The sequence below is a fragment of the Amphibalanus amphitrite genome, unplaced genomic scaffold (assembly GCF_019059575.1).
Source record: "Amphibalanus amphitrite isolate SeventyFive unplaced genomic scaffold, NRLGWU_Aamphi_draft 001138F_arrow, whole genome shotgun sequence".
NCBI classification, from domain to species: Eukaryota; Metazoa; Arthropoda; class Thecostraca; order Balanomorpha; family Balanidae; genus Amphibalanus; species Amphibalanus amphitrite.
In genome coordinates, this window is record NW_024882632.1 from 103518 (window position 1) to 123117 (window position 19600).

The window sequence follows — 19600 nt, forward strand, 5'->3', positions numbered from 1 at the left end:
TGATACTTATCGGAGGTGTCCATGCAAATTGCAAACCCATATCGTTTGAGGGACCTAACTAGTAGTTTGAGCTACGCTTCCGGCACAGTTTGAGAATGATTCTTATTTTGTGAAGTCAATGCATAATGTTTTAAAGCTACATACCTTTGTGACCATGTTTAAGGTGTATGCCGGGCGCCAAAAAGCTACCTAAGCGAAACATTGATTGGTGACCTGAAGTACATTAAATGTTGTAGTTATTATAAAAGAGAAAATTGATAGGGATAGTCGTCAATCTAACACGGAGGTAACAACATAAGGGTTGTCACCAATGCCGAACATTTGGCGTTTCTAGGTTCCATAGAAGTTAATCCTCTAGTGGGGGGTGATCGTCAGCTCCACCCGTTGTGAATTCGCGTTTTACAGGATGTCGTAGGCGGGCGCACAAAATATTAATTGAACCCGTTCTAGAGATGAACCATTCGAAAGCAGGATATATAAATTTTAGGGCTGCGGAGTCGGAGTCGGTAGGAGTCGACAGCTATGGCCGGAGTCGGAGTCGATTTTGGAAACTGGAGCTGGAGTCGGAGTCGCTAGTCACCAAAAATCTAGCGACTCCACAGACCTGGCAGGGCTGTAAAGTCGGTCGGAGTCAGAGGTGGAGATCTCGGGGGGGGGGGGGGGGGTCAGGACCCCCCTGAAAACGAATTACTGCTATGTAAGTCAATGGTACTGCATCCAGCCCGCCTCCATCTGCCCGGCCTGGACCCCCCCCCCCTGACATTTTGACAGATCTCCACCCCTGGTCGGAGTCGACAGTTCTGTCCGGAGTTGGAATTAGAGTCGGAGCTGGTTTTTGAAAGCCGGAGTCGGAGTCGGAGTCACTGAAAATCCATAGACTTCGTAGCAGGGCTGCAGAGTCGGAGTCGGAGTCGGAGTCGGTCGGAGTCGACAGTTGTGACCGGAGTCGGAGTCGGAGTCGGAGTCGATTTTAGAAACCCGAGCCGGAGTCGGAGTCGGAGTCACCGAAAATCTGTCGACTCCGCAGCCCTGCTAGGTCTGCGGAGTCGGAGTCGGGAGTTGGAGTCGGTCGGAGTCGACAATTCTGCCCGGAGTCGGAGTCGGAGTCGGAGCTGGTTTTTGAAAGCCGGAGTCGGAGTCGGAGTCGGAGTCGCCGAAAATCCATCGACTCCGCAGCCCTGCTTCGTAGCCCTTATTTCGTTTGCCTCCCATTTCTCAAATATTTCGTTTGCCTGCGTTTCTCCCACCCATTACATACACAAAAACATTGATCGCGCTGGGATTCGAACCCGCTGCTGAGGCATATGCCTATTTTCAAAGGCTTGGGAACATCATTTCCTCGCATGCAATCGAAAAGTAGTCTACAGACAAAACATTGAACTACTTATGAACTTTTCAAAAGTGCAATACAGTTAGTTATTTCGTACAAGATGACAAATAAATTGAGCGTAGTAGATCAGAATTCTACCATTGACTCAACGTAAAACATGGTTACCTTCTGTCTCTTGGGAACACGATTTAGCAGTCCCAAATCAAAAAACACTTCCAAAAGCGACAAAAGAACATGAAATTTCCAACAAGATAGGATCTCGACTTTCCCAGTTTCTGTCAAGAATTTTCCAGTAAACCGTCCTAAAAATCACAAATTTATCATTGCAGTCTATGGACCTAGTATGCTCTGTATCCCAAGACTAGCTCGGGCTGCCATATCTGTTGGGAGGGGGCCGGTTTATATAGCCTTGGGCTATAGCAAGTGATGATAGAACTCCGTGATGAAAATACCATTGCTCTTATTTTTATGTATCTGGGAGTTGGAGCTGACTGAAGTTGCTGGCTGTTCCAGTCTTTTCAACTAGTAATATTGCTTAGAAGCACAACAAACGCACTTTGCTTTGGTTTGGTGTCCACAAGATAGATCGTCAAGGTTAAGGTGAGAACTGTGTTACTGTAGGTATGTTGTTCATGATATGAATAAACTCATTTTTGGTATGAATTAATTAGACACCTGCTTGAATCGTCAGGCAGGGCGGCAGGGTACATAATGTCAAGAAAGAGATGGAAGATAAGTACAAAATACAAACCCTGGCTCATAGAGACTTAAAGACATGCCATTGAGAGCCAGACTTGGATTGGGAAAATACACATTATGTTGAAAATGTCTGGCGACATGGTGGGATTGCACCAAATATTAATTAAGCATAGTCTGGCGTAACCTCGTGCCAAATTCCGCATATGGTGGTTGACTCATCGACTGGTCACCAAATTTTTTGCTGCATGGCAGCTGCAGAATTTTCAGCAAATGGCAGTCACCAAGTTTTTCAGCACACTGGTTAATCTCGCAGCAGATTCGATTTTCCCTGCGGACTATTAGGTCGAGACTATTCAGGTCGGGATAAGAATTCCTGCGCCCCGATTGCAACTTGCGAGCCACCCTGAGTCTACTTAGAGGAGGTGAGGTGAGGCCTTCCCAGGTGAGGCCGAAAGGCCTTCAATCTCGTTGAGGGGATTGGTATGGAAGCGAACTAACCGCTCCGACCGCTCTTAGGGAGCACGCTGCTGCTCCCCATCCCCGGAGAGGACCGAGAGGACGCCGTTTAGGAGCAATAGATGAAGGCGCGCTTCAATACCTGCACCTGATCGGCCGTCTCCCCTCTGTGGCATGCCAGCAGTGCCCGCACAAGCGGTGCACCGGCCCCCGCGGCGGTCTGCACCATGTGCCGACGGCGCACGGGGCATGGCGATTCCCGGATGAAAAGTCAAAACGTTAAAAGTAAACGGATAAAAAGTCAAAGGACATTAAGTCAACAGACAGAAAGTCAACATCGCAAGAAGTCAAAGGACAAAATGTCAAATGAACAAAAAGTCAACCTGCCAAAAAGTCAACACGCCAGAAGTCAACAAGCTAAACGTCAACATGCAAGAAGTCAAAAGACATAATGTCAAAGAGACAAAAAGCCGACATGTCAAAAAGTCAACGTGCTAAAAGTCAACACGCTAAAAGTCAACACGCATAAAGTCAACACGCAAAATGTCAACGCGCAAAAAGTCAACACGCAAAAAGTCAAGACGCGAAAAGTCAACACGCCTAAAAGTCAACACGCTAAAAGTCAACATGCGAAAGGTCAACATGCTAAAAGTCAACACGCTAAAAGTCAACATGCTTAAAATCAACACGCTAAAAGTCAACACACAAAAAGTCAACAAGCAAATAGTTAATTATAGGTGCGCGAAAAGTTGATGCGCAAAATGTAGTCAACAGCAAAAAGTAGTCTTTAACAGTAGTCGTTTAATAAGTCGGTACAAGTACGCCGCAGCCCGCGTCTCAGCTCCGGTCGGCGACTGACCCGCGCCGGGCCACCTGATCCCCGGCCGCCGCGCCGCCCGCTGGGCGCCGGCTGCACCGCATAGCGCGTCTCGGCGCGTCCCCGTGCGTGCCCCGACACTACCGATAAGAACGCTCCTACCTATTTTTACTTTGCTTTGAAAAGTATATTGGGAATGTGAACTTATCTATATAAAGTTGGCGTACTGTGCCTGCTGGTGGCGGGAGGGGGGGGGGGGCAGTTCCGATAAGGAGACGTAGGGCGGCCGGCGGAGGCGAAGATGAAAGAGAGGGACAGTAACTGGTGGCCACAATGCGCTATACTTGTCACCTCTCTTTGCACGTCACAGCTCCTAGGTCCTAAAAAAATGTGTTTTAGCAATCGCATCTCGATAACTTAACACGCGCAGTGGAAGGGGGGGGGGCGGATTTCGCCCACCCCTCCTGTTTTTCGACAATAACTCGCGCCGCAAACATGATATTAATGTGAAATTTTGGCTACCTGTCCAGAATTGAACTGCGGATCTTCTCGTGCAAGAAATAAAAAAATCGGGTCACAACTTTTCTAGTAATAGCGGTGTAAATTCAAACATCCTGCCGCCGCGGCGGCGCGGCGGCCGGCGCTAGCCGTTACGCGCCGCCTGAATTGTAGACTGTGCCGGGGCGGGACGGTTCCGTCTTTACATCGCGCTCCTTACCGCTGATTATATTCGATTCGCGTCAAATTCTGTGAGAAGACTAAGAAATGTACAGGCAATCTTATGGTCAAAGAATTTTGAAAATCGGCCGGTAAAAACTTGAGTTATGAGTATGTAAACACAAAATTGTGATTGCCGCGTTTCCCGCGTCCGCCGATCCCGCTTCAGCCGGCGACATCTTACGCTTAGCAGGCTTCTAAGTTCTAACTGCCATGTTTATTGTTGGATTAACAAGAAATTCGCCATACATACTCACAAATGTATGTTCTTTCGTATAGTGAAAGGAGGAAAAAGAAAATCGGTCGGTAACTTTTTGAGTTATCGGCGTGTAAACGCAAAAAATTCGCTAATATGACAGATTTGACCACTTTTGACCTCATTTGACCTTGAAGATATTGACCTAGGGTCATGAAATTCACACACAACAGAGTTCCCCTGGGCCCCCACCTACCCTTCAAATTTCATCTTTCTAGCTTCAGTGGGAGCTGAGATCTTAGGGGGGGGGGGGCGACATCCGCCCCCCTTCCACTGGGCGTAGTACTCGCAACCCTTCCACTGCGCGTGTTAATTGACCTATGCATTTCGATGAAAATTGGTCACCTTAATTGTATGCAGTCCGTACCTTTCGATGAAAATTGGTCACCTTAATTGTATGCAGTCCGTAAATATTAACAGGTTGTTGTCTGTTGATGCTGATATGAGCGTTCCTTTCAAGGCAGGACAATCCGACAATCACACAATTGCCTCTCGTTCCAACTTCCACCTATCTAAAAGAAACGACGCGCTTTACTATTGTACCAATTGTACCATACAATACGCTTGAACTATAATAAAAGTGTGAAATCGCTTATAGAACCCGTGACGGAATCAATTGATAAGAAACGTCTCCCTACACGTACACAATATAGGAAATTTGAACAAGCGAACCTTTCGTATCAATAACATTCCGGGTTACTATATTTGTTGAAATAATTCCAGTAAACTGCGCATGGGACAGCCAGTTGTCTCGAAGGATCATGTAACGCTGCCTCATGACAACCTTACGATGCGAGCGAGCGACCACCTAGCACGTAAGTGTCAACGGATGTGTGTCAGATTTCACTGCCAAGCATGCCCGTGTGACCAGCTGAGTCGCGGTGACTGATGATCCAGGTGTCATTGACTTTGTCTCTTTGACTTGTCCTTTTGAGTTTTTGGATTTTGGTTTTTTTCCTTTGGATTTTTCGTAATTTGACTTAATGTCCTGTTGACTTTTCGTCTTTTGACCTTTGTCCTCTTCACTTTTTGTCCTTTTGACTTTTTGTCCCTTTGATTTTTTTGTCCTTTTGACTTTTTGGACTTTGACTTTATGTCTTTTTGACTTTTTGACCTTTTGACTTTTTATTTTGACTTCATGCCCGGTTGACTTGTTTTTTGACTTTTTGTCCTTTTGACTTTCTGTCCTTTTGGTTTTTTGGATTTTGACTTTATGTCCTGTTCACTTTTTGTCTTTCGACTTTTGTCCTTTTTACTTTTTGGCAATTTGATTTTTTGCCGTTTTTACTTTTTGTCTTTTGACCTTATGTCCATTTGACTTTTTGTCTTTTGACTTCTATGCTAGTTGACTTTTTGTTCATTGACTTTTTGGCAATTTCACTTTTTATCTTTTGACGTTTTATCCTTTTTGACTTTTTGCCTTTTGACTTTCCTCTTTGTTGACCTTTTACCTGTTGACTTTTAAGATTTTTGACTTCCTGCTTTTGACGTAATGTCTCTTGACTAATCATCCTTTTACCTTTTATCATTTGACTTTTTGTCCGGAACCCGGGCATGGCACGTGTGCTTGCGTGTGCGTGCGTGCGAGCGCGTGCGCGTTTGTGTAGAGTCATTCATGAATGAACTATCTCAATTTAATATTTCAACGAAGCCCATCGTTGCACTGAAATGTGACTGTACTTCCCCTTTTTGAATCTTTCAAGTTATTTACAGATTGGCATTGAAGTCGACATAACTGATGTAATTTGATGCTGTTAGAAACTTGTTGCATGGTGATGAGCTCTGAATTCTGAGCTGGTAATAGGAGAATGCTGGATATTTTTTTTTTCATTGGTGTGGCAAATGTTTCTAGGAAACTGATATGTGCAAAAATAAGCTTATAGGTATGGATATTTTGATTTGGTTTCACTTACTTTTTATTTTCTAATGTGCTGCTGTTGCTCTGGCAGTGGTTGCATGGGGCGGCGCCGATGGACCCCAGTCTGATACGGAGGTTGCAGCGGCTGCACGTGCTGCGGGCCGGCGGTCCGGAGCGGCGCCAGCGCGGACGCCGCAGCATGGAGGCGCTCGTGCGAGACCTCAGCCACGCGCTCGAGGAGAGCTCCTCGTCGTCCCATCGGCGGCGGCGCGGCTGGCGGCGCCGCTCACGCTCGGCCGGCACTCTGTCCGGCGCCCCGCGTGAGTGACCCATCTTCCCTGTGCGGCGCACTGCATGAGTGACCCATCCGTCCTGTACGGCGACCGTGTGAGATATTCTTTCATCTCTCCTGTCCGGAGCCCCGCGTTAGTGGCCCACCTACCACAACTGGAGGAAGGTGTTTCTTTCCACTACTATTTTACATCGTTTGTAATTTCTTTTTGCTTGATTTAGTCTGGAACAAAACGAGCTATTGCCGATTCATTGTAGTCACTTTCATTTTCGGCAGATTTCGGCCCTACAATTGTGGGCCGTGGGCACCATCCAAGGCGCATTTCGACATTCAAATTATATTAATTGTGAAAACCAGACAGCGAAGAAACTCACCCGTATTATCATCCCACTTGTTTAATCTTCCTCTCGGATTCTAAATCGTCCGGCCAACATTGCCCGATCTATTTCGACTGCATTTCATCTCTATTTACCTGCAGTCTGACCTTGTCACAGCTGCGGTCTGACCTTGTCACTGCTGCAGTCTGACCTTGTACTGCTGCGGTCTGACCCTGTCCCTGTCCGCCGCCCGTCTGGCCCTGTTGTGCAGTGTAACTAACCCCGTTTGTACCGCCGTCGGCAGCGCGCGCCTACAGCGAGGACTCTGGCAGCTCGGTGGGCGAGGCCCACCTGTCCACCGAGCGGCAGATCTCCAGCGTCCAGGTGGTGAGTGGCCCGCACCGGTGGGCGCAGGACGGGGGGGGGGGGGCCCTCACCGAGACGTGCGTGGGAGCAGCGGCTGTGATCTGTCGGAGCTCCGGCACTGGGAGATGCTGCCCTGGACTGCCGTTATCTATGAAATTATGCAAATAGTCACGCGCCTATCCTTTAAGCCATAACCAGGGCAGAATTCAGAGGTGAATCGTTTAACGTCCTTTCATATGCAGGAATGCCCGCTATCGACGGCTGTGAGCCCCTGCTCTGTGATCGCTCGCCAGTGCCGAAGGTGCCGTCCGGTGTTCGGGCTGAGTCTAACCGCTCTCTGGCTCTGTCTGCGGACAGAGCGACTCGGATGAGATGGTGAGCACGGCGGGGATCCTGTCTCACAGCCGGCGCACCCAGCGCCACCGGCTGTCGGCCACCGCCTGCCTGGCCGGCCCGCTCGGCGAGTCCGACTCGGTCAACGAGAACTTCTCGCCGGCACGGCTGCAGCGCAGGTCGGTGCGGTCCCTGCGTGTGTACAGAGACCGGTGCAGGTGTTGGTCTGTGTATACTGAGGTCAGTGCAGTCCCTCTGTACAGGGACCGGTGAGTGGTGTCGGTCTGTGTATACTGAGGTCAGTGCAGTCCCTCTGTGTGTACAGACTAGACCGGGGAGTGGTGTCGGTCTGTATGTTGTGGGGCCAGTGATAGTGCCGTTGCTATGGGGAGGCGATGAGTCGGTGAGCGGTATTAAGTACAGTCAGGATGGTCCGTATATGCCGAGTTCAGCGTGTGTGTGAGCGGTTTATCCGTGCTGTGTGTACTGAGATCAGCAGCTGCCGGCTGTGGGTCCACCCAGGTGAAGCTGTCCCGAAGAAGATCCCTCTGACTCCATCGGCGGTGGACAGGGACGCTCACTTTGTCCCCATCGATGACACCCGGAACGAAAACGCTGTGTCCAGCAGCTCGCGTGACCTTGGCCTGCCTTGTGGTCAGCTGCACCGCTGCCGTCTGCCGCCAGGAAGCGGAAGCTGAAGCGTATGGCGCTGGACAGCGAGATGTCGCAGCCGTCGACGTCCTCGGTGGGCCTGCCGCCGGGCGCCGGCGCCGGCTCTGTCTCCGAGCTCAGCCGGAAGCGCTCCAAGATGCAAGACGGCTACAGCGACCCCAGACACGGGTGAGAGCGGCACGGCGCACACTGGGCCGGTCGCCAGGTCTAGCACGACATGGGTAAAAAATCGAACTTTGTGGATGTGCAATGAAACCTATACCAATTTGTTCAAAAATGATCATATTACATTGCTGTGGTCTTTGTTTTCCAACACAATTGCTATTTCATGGCGAAAACTCAGCTTAAACACGAACTTCGGAATCGTTTGGACCGAACTCGTCCCCGCACTCTTCGACGACGTATCTTTGATCCACGAAAACAATCACAATTTGAGGAGGAATTCCACATTTATATACATCAAACGATAGCTCCGGGTCTGCAGAACACACATAACCACATGAAAATGGCGAACTCATACTTGGTTATGATGTATTGGCACCGCAAAGATTTAAAGACAAAAATATAATTTTACATAATTGATGTCACACACAAATAGACTTTTAAAAAAAGTACCGCAGAGTACCGCTTCGAAAATCTCGCTACATGTCGATCATTCATTGCACTACAAGATCCAACAGTCATTTTTTGCGACTTTTTGCGACTTTGGATGTAGCAGCCAAACATCAACCCGCGCCGGACCGGTGCTCGGCGTCAAACGCGCCGGGCCGGGAGGTGTTGATTGAACACTCCCCTTCTAACTCGGCTCTTGGGCCACATAGCGACACGTAATAAGTGGCATTCGAAAGAGCGCTCGAAATTCCAGATGGAGTAATCAGTCATTTCTAGGTCAGGTCAAATGTCACGTCACCAGAGGTCATCAAAGGTAAAATGTTGCATATATCAACATTTCTCGAAAATCGGCCCATACCTCGGGGACCAATAGAGGTACATCGTCGCGGCAAAGTGCATTCAATTGCTCTTTTAGCGGTCTTTCTGAAATAAACCCTCAGATTTGGCTCAACCCTCGCCCCTAGTGGTGTTTTTCCAGCCACGAACGTATATAAGGAGTCCGTTGGACCCCACCCCACCGCTTCGCCCCTGATCGAGCTAGAGCTTCGCGGAAAAGACGAGCGTGTTGCCCGTGACAAGAGGAAGCTGATGATACCCAATTGTAAGGTCCTAGGTCATCGGTTGACCTTCCAGGTCAGGTCAATAACCCAAAAGTCGGGAAAATCGGGACCTGTTAGAACGTCGTAAAGGGTGGCTGCTATGAGTTTTTTTGGGTGCTGATCACGAATATAATGTTATTTACGATCATACATGATGTCTTCATACATTTAGGCCAGGTCGGGTCAGGTCAGGTCAGGTCAATCAGTAAGGGTTTGGCCGGGTATTTGCAGTAGGTGGCAACCGCCTCTGACAGCTTTGTAACATGTTCGGAAGGCACCAAATCTACATAGTAAATGTTCAAATGGTTGCTAGATTCGAATTCAGCTCCAAAAACTACCCTAGAAACATGTAAAACTCGAAAAAGTGAACCAAGTTCATCAAAGGTCAGTGACCTTAACTGACCTTCTGGTGACCTTGACACCCACCCTAATGCATTAGAGCAGCATAATATCCCATGTTTGAACGCTTTAAACCAAGAAAAGACTGCAAACCCGCGGCTAATGCGAGCCGACATACGCTGAATCGCGATTCCGGCCAAACATGGTCTCGAAAGAAGGTCACAGATCAAAGATCATTAAGGTCAGGGTCATGACATTTTCAGGTTAGCTGTAAAAGTAGTTATCGCGAGGGTACTGAAAGTTTCGTTGCGATCGGCCGCTTTTTACGCGAATTACTCGCGAAAAACCAAGGGTTCCGTTCGAAGATTCAGGCCCTGTCGCGCTAGAATGGCATATCGGCCCACTGTGCGGCGGCTGGACTATGTCACCGGGAGACGGGAAATCTTTCGGTGCCCGATGCGCGTCTTGGAATGTTGGAATCTTAGAACAGAGTGTCAATTAACTTCAAGGTGTCATGTTTGTCGATGAACCTCAATAACTTACGTGTTGTGAGCTGTGACATTAATCAGACAAGGTCAAGGACTACGATTCATGGGTCGTAATATTCTGTGATGTGTCGGTAACGTTGACCTGCATTTTCCAAACATTTTTCCTTCTCCTGAAGCTAACATCGTCTGCGACTGATTTTAGTCATACTAAGCTGTGTTGCTATACCATTGGGACGTCGCACCAGCAATGAGATGTGCGGTCAGCCAGCTTCGGCGTGGGACGCTCAGTCCCCATCTCCCTGTCTGACGGACCGGCCGCCCCTTACCCCGAATGGCTGCGTGTGGCTGGCTGGTCGTGTCCCCATCCCCCGTCTGATGGACCTAGCCTGACGGACCGGCCGCTCCTCCCCCTCCCCCGTCTGACGGACGGGCGGCCGTTTCAGGTCGCTGCGTCGGATGTGGAAGCGCAAGTGTGACCGTAAGGAGGGCGGCATGTTCCCGCCGCGCCGGCCACTGCAGGACCAGGAGGAGATGGAGTGCAGCGACCTCGACCGGCTGCACGGGTGGGTAACCGACAGACGGACCGGCTGCACGGGTGGGTAACTAACAGACCGACCGGCTGCACGGGTGGGTAACTGACAGACCGACCGGCTGCACGGGTGGGTAACGGACAGACCGACCGGCTGCACGGGTGGGTAACTGACAGACCCCGTGCAGCACGGGGGTAACTGCCATACTGCACGGGTGGGTAACGGACAGACCGACCGGCTGCACGGGTAGGCAACTGACATACTGGACGGGTGGGTGATTGACCGACCGGCTGCACGGGGGGGGGGGGGGTAACCGACAGACCGACCGGCTGCACGGGTGGGTAACCGACAGACGGACCGGCTGCACGGGTGGGTAACCGACAGACCGACCGGCTGCACGGGTGGGTAACCGACAGACCGACCGGCTGCACGGGTGGGTAACCGACAGACCGACCGGCTGCACGAGTGGGTAACTGACATACTGCGCGGGCGGGTAGCTTACTTCGTCAGTCGGGCATTTACACCCCACCGTGATTCTGAGGTAGCCGCGAGGGATACCTGATGTCTGGCTGATATGCTGAACTAACTGTGAATGGATGGCTGCTGCCGAAACACGACCACCCAGAGGCCCTGGGCCGCCCCTAAACCACTCCTAGGCCACCCCGTGCCATAGTGCCACCAGTGCGGTCCCAGGCCACCCCTGGTTCTGCCGCTGACTTTGCCAATCCTGGTTCCTACTGCTGAGCTTTTGCCGCCCCTGGTCCCTTTCGCTGACTCTCTCCAGCCGTCTGCTGTCGCTGACCCTCTCTCCCGGCTCCTGCCGCTGACCCTCTCTCCCCGCTCCTGCCGCTGACCCTCTGTCCCGTCTGCTGCCGCTGACCCTCTGTCCCGGCTCCTGCCGCTGACCCTCTCTCCCCGCTCCTGCCGCTGACCCTCTCTCCCCGCTCCTGCCGCTGACCCTCTGTCCCGTCTGCTGTCGCTGACCCTCTCTCCCCGCTCCTGCCGCTGACCCTCTCTCCCCGCTCCTGCCGCTGACCCTCTGTCCGCTCTCTCCTTGCTCAGGGACATGCTGAGCAGCAGCAGCCTGAGCTCTGCCGGCGAGTCGGACGGCCTGGACGACCCGGGCGTCTACACCAACGACGAGGGACGGGAGGGCGACGACGAACAGTCGGACTGGTACCACGAGCCGGCCGACGAGCCGCCCGAGCGGACCGCCCGGCCCGCCCGGCCCGCAGCCGCCGCCGCCGCCGCCGCCGCCTCCGGCCGCTCCGGGCCCATCAAGGTGCGTGCGACTCGGGGAGGGCTCAGGAGGGATGGCCAGACGGACCGTGTCAGTCCCCGGCGGCTGCCAGCGCGGTGGTGGTCTGGGCGGGTGTTAACGGTATGATGGACGCGGGTGTTTGATGTTTGGGGAGTATATTGCGCCCAGATCATATTTGTTTGGTGACCCTGACCGCCCCGGCCGTCCGTATTCGTTGCTAGTCTGCAGTCTGCTCGGCCCGCTGCCGGTACCTGCGCAGTTGGTCCGGTCTGTCCGCTGTCTGCTGCTGTCAGTGTAGCCTGGTCCCCTCTGGCGGTACCTATCCAGTCTTTGGTGTCTGTTAGTGCAGGGTAGTCTGGTCTTGCAGTGGGCGCCGTCAGTAGCTGCAGTATGAGCCGTTCCCGGTCGGACTGTGGCTCTCCACTATCTGACGCCTGTGTGTCTCCCGCAGCCGAGCCGGGAGATCCGCGCCGGCCGACGCCGTCTGCGGGACCGGCGGCCAGCCTTCTCCATCGTCTCGTCACTCAACGACCGGGTGGCCGCCTTCCTGCAGGTCAGTGGACGGGGCGGACGGCGCGCCGGCCAGCTGGTCAGTCAGCCTCACAGGGGCGGGGTGGCGGCGGAGCCGGGACGGAGCTTTACGGGCGGACGGCGCGCCGGCCAGCTGGTCAGTCAGCCTCACAGGGGCGGGGTGGCAGCGCAGCCGGGACGGGACTGTACGGGCGAGCGGTCAGCCTCACGGAGAGGGGAGTGGCAGGGGACTGGCACCGAGTTGTGCTAGGTCTGAGAGTGCTCGAGTGTTTCGAGGGACACGGACGGCAGGGAAGGGTTTTCGTTGTACATGCGAACTGCCATGTACCGTACAATTTGTGCTTCCTTTGGCACGGGTAAGGCCAATGACAGATCGGATAGCGTTGATATCGTTATGGCTCTGATCCGCCTTTAGGACCCGCAGCAGACGGAGGTGCACCTGCAGACGGGCGGCGCCAAGGCCGAGGAGGACCAGCTCGGCCACCTGGCCAACCTGTACTCGCTCAGAGTGCGCCGGGACGCGCCCGGCTCCTTCAGCGCCTTCAAGACCGGGTCAGTACGAGTCGGTCAGTCGGTGGGGTCATATCAGACCGGGTCAGTACGAGCCGATCAGTCGGCGGGGTCATTTCAGACCGGGTCAGTACGAGTCGATCAGTCGGCAGCAGAACCTCGGGACCCGACCGGCAGCCGTGGTGGTCAGTGGTCATGCGAGGCGACTTGTATTGCGGTGACAAGTTTACTTCCAACTTCAAGATTTTACTCATTATAAGGTGGATCTACGCTATTCAAGATTTTACATACAAAGTGTAATACCAACGTTATCAGCATAACATGGATAATAGAACGAAGCGAACAGTATGTAAAGTGGCATTATGGGTTATTTTGCTCTCCCCAATATGACGCGTCCTCCCGTTTCCCCAGGATGACCACGCGCGGCGTGCTCGTGTCGCCCGAGTACCAGGGCCGCGGCGGCTCTGGCGACTCGAAGCGGCGCCGGCGCACCACGCCGTCCGTGTCTGTGGACCAGTTCTGCGTGCCGGCCGAGCCGCGCGGCGCGCCGTCCGTGCCGTGGCTGCAGCCGCTGCAGCCGCTGCCGCTGGCCGCCGGAGAGGCCGGCTGCAGCCGACCGACCAGCGGCGACGGCCACACGCCCGTGCCGCCCGAGTCGTCCAGTCCACAGACCACCGAGGAGCCGCACTCGCCAGCCAATGACGCCGAGTAGCCGCCGGCGCGGAGGGTGAGGGACTGCCAGCCGGACTGGGGATGGACGGGGGCACGGGGGGAGAGACGGAGGGACACGTAGAGGGACGCGTAGAGAGACGGCGTCAGGTAGACACAGTGATAGAGACTGTGTACGGATAGATGGATGACGGGGAGAGACTGAGGACGGGTAGAAGTAGGCAGACTGGTGATAGACGGCGAACGGTGGAAGGTGGGCACAGAGACGGCGGACGGGGAGGGACGGACGCAGGAGCTGACAGAGGATGGATATAGACGGACGGAGAGGCTGGGATAGACACTGGTGGACGCCGGGGACTCTGAGGAAGACAGACGGGTGGACATTGGACAAACAGAGGGTAAGACGGTGGACGGAGGGAGGGACCTCGAGATGGCCGACACTGGGGGTGAGACGACGGTTCGCCTGCTTTACCGCCACTTTAAAAAAAGTCCAGAATGCTGGCGCAGTCAGTGTTTGGTTGCTGGAAGGTGGTCCACAGTTATGCCGAAACCTGAGTGAAACCCGTGATTAGTATTTATGGCTTAACGTATGAATTTTTATGATTGAAGTCTGGTGACGCGACTAGGCAGTGTGAAGTTGTGAATGGCGTGCGCGAGTGAAGCATCTACCTCTGGCTATGTAGAGCGGCGGCTGGAGGCTGGTCCCGGCCGCCACCACCTGACTGGCGCTGCCGCCAGCCCCGGGCACCCTGGTGTGGTCTCCCGTCAGCGGGTACCCGGGCGTCGTGTACCGGTGTAGTGGAGGACCGCCTGGTGTGGTCTCCCGTCAGCGGGTACCCGGGCGTCGTGTACCGGTGTAGTGGAGGGAAGGACAGCGGTACACCTCTTCTGGTCTAACGGGTACAGACGTACCGGTCCGCAGCGGTCTGAGTATTGAACCAGTCCTGTCCAACCCGTGTTCAACACGAACCAGTCCGGTCCAACCTGTAAGACAAACATGGTCCAAGACCATTAGCCAGCCCAGTCCAATATATTTATCGGCGCCGCCCTGCCATTCTACAGGTCATCGCATGCGTGACATTCCTGAACAATGTATATGGCCGTACCAGTCTAGATGTTCTGCTCTTAGTGTACAGCGCGTCTGTAGATGTTGTGTTTTACGCCACGTCCGGACGGCGGTGGTGGTGTGGCGGTCATTTAGATACTACTGGTCTGAAAACCTCGTCGTCCGCCACTGGTGAGCTAGTCACTGCGGCGGGCCACTCACCTCTGGACAGGGCCACGTCAGTCGGATCCCCAGGCCGTGCCCGTACAGTGACCCGGGCCGCTGTCAGGTCCCACCAATACCGCACAGAGTGACCCGGGCCGCTGTAAGGCCCACCAGTACCGCACAGTGACCCGGGCCGCTGTAAGGCCCCACCAGTAAATCGATCGGCAGGTGCGGGCGGCGCTTCTGTGGGGAGTGTGAGAAATAATCGATACACTACCGTGTCCGCTAACAATCCGTTCAGGGGCTGCGCTCCTGATTATTGCTTGCCATTGATCTCTATACAATTTGACAGTTCGGTCGGCTATCAAAATGTTGTCCATATGTACAGAAGAAGGCCGTATTGTAACTACGTATATGACAATACACATCTGCGAACGAAGTCGCTGGTGTAATATTGCAGCACCGGATCTTGCAACCATTCCTTCTTGAAGAATTATATTTTAAGCGACAACTATATGGAAAGCTGGTGGTCTGCCGATCCGATACTTCGGATTCAGGATTGTGACCAAGGCTAGGATGAACAACACTGTTTATGGATATTGGTGTCCTGAAGGTATGCTGTTGGATTTTGTTCATTATCAAGGAATACCAAACTCGCCCGATGTTGATGAGACCATATGACTATTTGCCATCAAGTTTCTGTCTGGCTCAGGAAGTTTGGGTGTGAAAGACTATTCTGTTTTTGAAGGCACTCCACCAAAATATTAAAGCGGGGGCACGGTAGCAATTAATTACTTAATGTTACACGGTACACCATGATTGCAATGTTTTACCGCAACAAATTGAATGAATCGCCTTTGCACAGATGGGATGCGGCCACCACACCACCCAGCTTGCAGGATGTTTCGCGGGAGACTTGACGGCCGGTGAATGGGTGAGCCATCCCGGGTGCGGCAGAGTGTCGGTCGGGTGCTCTGCCCGGTTTGCAGCTCTTCTGTGGCTGCACGTGGCCCGTTTCTGGTTGAAGTGCGGCGCCGGTGACCTCCATTAGCCCAGCGACCGTGGCGGCGGCTGTCGGGCGGGGCCGGGCGGCCGCTCTGTCGGCCGGGCTCGGTGCAGGAGCAGGGAGCCGACCCGGCCGCCGCCACTGCTCGCACGGTCCGCCTCCTCCAGAGCCGTAAACAGACACCGATAGGAAGATGGGTGGGAGAGAGGGTAGGGACGGGAGGGGACAGGCTCAAGGTCACCCCACTAGGAGCCGCCCACCCACAACGAACGCGTAACCTTTCCAACAGCACTACGACGATTCCATAGCAGAGTTGAGAGTATCGTACGCCGGCGTCCCCTCTAATACCTATTCTAACCATAGGCCGGCATCCTTCCTATACCTACTCGTTTCGTAATTGGTAGGTAATCGCAGCACCGCTGCAGCGCGGTTCCCGTCTCCATCCAAGGACTCGCGCGGCTCGCTCGTCACGGAGACCTACGTGATCGGGGAGGGGGGTCGCTGCGGGGCCGGGGCGCAGTTCCCCGTACCGACCCAGGCTGCTGCGGCAGGACCGCGCAGTCGGACGGATGGGTGACGCCGGACATTGACTCACCACTGGCCGTGACCCAGTGCCGAGGGCGGCGCCGTCCGCACCGGCCGAGTCGACCGACATTGGCGTCTGATACTGCTGACTGACACTGCTGACTGCTGACTGACACTACTGACACTGCCGACCGACACTGTTGACACTGCTGGCTGCTGGCACTGCTGACTGCTGGCACTGCTGACCGACATTGCTGACTGACACTGCTGACTGACGCTGCTGATCGACACTGCTGACTGACACTGCCGACTGACACTGCCGACTGACACCTCTGACCGACACTGCTGACACTGCTGAATGACACTTCTGACTGACACTGCTGACACTGCTGACTGCCACTGCTGATTGCTGATATAGCTGACTGATACCGCTGACTGACACTGCTGACTGATGACACCGCTGACTGACACGCTAACTGACACTGCTGACCGACATTGCTGAATGTCACTGCTAACTGACACTGCTGACGCTGGTGACACCGCTGACCGACCTGCTGAATGACACTTCTGACACTGCCGATCGACACTGCTGACTGACACTGCTGACACTGCTGATTGCTGATATCGCTGACTGATATCGCTGACTGACACTGCTGACTGATGACACCGTCACCGCTGACTGACGCGCTAACTGACACTGCCGATACTGCTGACGACACTGCTGACTGATATTGTTGACTGATACTACTGACATTGCTAATGACACTGCTGACTGACATTGCTGATACTGCTGACTGACACTGCCGGCCGATACTGCTGAATTACACTGCTGACTGACACTGCTGACTGATATTGTTGGCTGATATTACTGACTGATATTGTTGAATGATGCTACTGACATTGCTAACTGACACTGCTGATCGACACTACCGACTTAGGTACCTACTATAGAATATGGTTGACACTGCTGGACGCTGGCTGACTGCTGGTTGTGTGCGACGTGAAAAGGCAAACCCATGCACAGTTCTACATACATTTTAATCAGCATTCAGTACAGCATGCGACGACGCAGCTCAAGTCCAACGAACTGAATACACTGATATAGCAGTGCACAGCCGTCACGTCCCACAATTTGCAATGGAAAATGCATATACACATTCCCGTCTGTGCCTCTTGTGAGTGATCAAGGTGCTCAGACGGGTGGGTTGGTAGGCGTAGGAATATGTATAGATATAAACGTAAACACTGCTTACGACCAGAGGTGACGAGGAAGAACGTTGAGAGACAAATTATCGACCGCTAAACGATTAGATTAAGAACGTCTGTCGTTAACCTAAAGAACGATAGGCCTCCCGCCTCAGGAAGACATCGCTCGCAAACGTATGTCCCGCACAAGTTTGCGACGATACAAATTACAAATGCCTACATACAAATCATCCCCAGACCCCAATCAGTATATGCCCGCGCGTGTGGTGTGTTACTTCGGCCGAACGTTCACAGTACTTTTGTTCCGTTTCCATCAATGGGTTTGGTAAGTTCTGGTGAAGTGCGGGACCGTCCCAGGATGTATCAGTCTCGAGCTAGCTGAGTCAGTCAGCTCCACTCCGCGTGGAGGGGCGAGCTCGCCCGGCCTGGCCTCGGGCGGTCACGACCGCGTGGAACGTGACACAGACCAGGACCCGGAGCGTCAGGCCCGGACTTCAGGGCCAGTGGAGCTGGGAGGCGCTGAGCTGTCGGCTATAGCACAGTCACTGCACATACGAACAGGACGAGTAGGGTAAGGTGCCTAATTAGCGACCCTTTCCTGTTTGCGACCTACCTCCCTACAGAAAAACTGGCAGGATAAAACGGGTTAACCCGCGCCGGGCCGGTGCTCTGAGATTCCGCGCCGGGCCGCGGGGGGTGTCTGAACACCCCCCCCCCCTTCTAACTCGGCTCCTGGGCCACGTAGCGACACGCGGTAATCGGCAATCGAAAGAACGTCAAAAATAAGGACGAAAACACTTCAGTCATTTTTTTGGTCAGGTCAAAGGTCAGGTCACCAGAGGTCATCAAAGGTAAAATGTTGACTATTTCAACATTTTGGAAACTGCCAACGGCTATCTCGGGAACCGATAGAGCTACAGCGCCGCAAAAAAGCGCATTCGATAGCCCTTTTACAGACCTTTCTGAGTAATGCTCTCAGATTTGACCTCAGGTCAACGGTTTAGCCTCCAGAGGGCAAAAACTCCAAAAATAGCCGTTTTTACGTAAAACGTTTTTTTTTGGCAATAACTTTTGACTCAAAAGAGCTATGACATTTCTTTTGCCAGCATCGTGTTCTTCTCGTCGAGACGCGTCGAATGAACTATAATTTGACCTTGAAAGGTCAACTTGAAAATTTGACCTCAGGTCAAGGTCATGACCTGACCGGAAAAGGTCATGTTGCATATCAGTCGATCCGCAACGTCGAGCCGAACACATCTAAGGCGTTTTCAGCATTCTAGCACGCCTCTATCAGAAGTTATCATCGAAAAACTGTTAGATTCTGTTCGTGACCTGAGATGACCTCGGGGACATAACGAGGGGTCACAGTTGCCATTGTCTGGTTCAGTGTGTCTATTTTACCTACATCTCGATGTTTGAGAGTGTCTAGAATAGCGTTCGTGCAAAACAGACGCTTTTCAATTTTCTCCCATTGACTTATAATGGAGAGGCCGCAAAATTGACCTGACCTTAGGTCACCGATATCAAAATTCCGAGATATACATTTTATAGATAGTGTTGCTCTTATCAATCGCTGAAAGTTTCAAGGCAATCGTTCAGTCGGTGTAGCTATGACGAGCATTCTTATTTTTTTCTTAGGTGAGGTCACTTGGCGTGACCTGGTGACCTGACCTAAGGTGACCTGGGTCTGAAATTTTCACAACATGTGCGGAAAAGATGCACGAACAGGTGTGCCAAATTTGAAATCTTTGGCCTAAATGGACCATAAACATGTGTCACGTGACCGACTTATGACATAAGATTTCCGTGACCTATGACGACCTGACCCTGACCTGAAAATCAAAGTACAAGTTTGTTACCCTCAGGGTATCTAAAGCATCTGGTCACGAGTGTGTAAACAAAAAATCAGCCTGATCTGACTTGTAAGACGGCAGCCAGAGCCCAAAATGTGAACAAACCAAATATCGATAGTTTTTACTTTGACCTGACCTGTGACGTCAT

General features: G+C 52.8%; 1 protein-coding gene across 1 annotated transcript; it reads left to right on the forward strand.

Annotated features, from left to right (window-relative positions):
- Positions 1–1750: 1750 nt before the first annotated feature.
- LOC122370507 (G patch domain-containing protein 2-like) lies at positions 1751–15301 on the forward strand. Its single transcript, XM_043346157.1, has 10 exons — positions 1751–1930; positions 6225–6453; positions 7047–7129; positions 7466–7620; positions 8126–8281; positions 10595–10714; positions 11744–11963; positions 12394–12495; positions 12889–13025; positions 13395–15301. Exons 2-10 carry the CDS (start codon positions 6246–6248, stop codon positions 13693–13695), a joined length of 1482 nt encoding a protein of 493 aa, XP_043202092.1. The 5' UTR covers positions 1751–1930; positions 6225–6245; the 3' UTR covers positions 13696–15301.
- The last annotated feature ends 4299 nt before the right edge of the window (positions 15302–19600 follow it).

Bases quoted from the DNA above. Each gene is read 5' to 3' on its own strand.
- LOC122370507 (XM_043346157.1), top strand. From the start codon at position 6,246: ATGGACCCCAGTCTGATACGGAGGTTGCAGCGGCTGCACGTGCTGCGG. The intron at 10,715-11,743 runs GTGGGTAACCGA...CTCCTTGCTCAG, and splicing joins GACCTCGACCGGCTGCACGG to GGACATGCTGAGCAGCAGCA. The intron at 13,026-13,394 runs GTCAGTACGAGT...CCGTTTCCCCAG, and splicing joins TTCAGCGCCTTCAAGACCGG to GATGACCACGCGCGGCGTGC.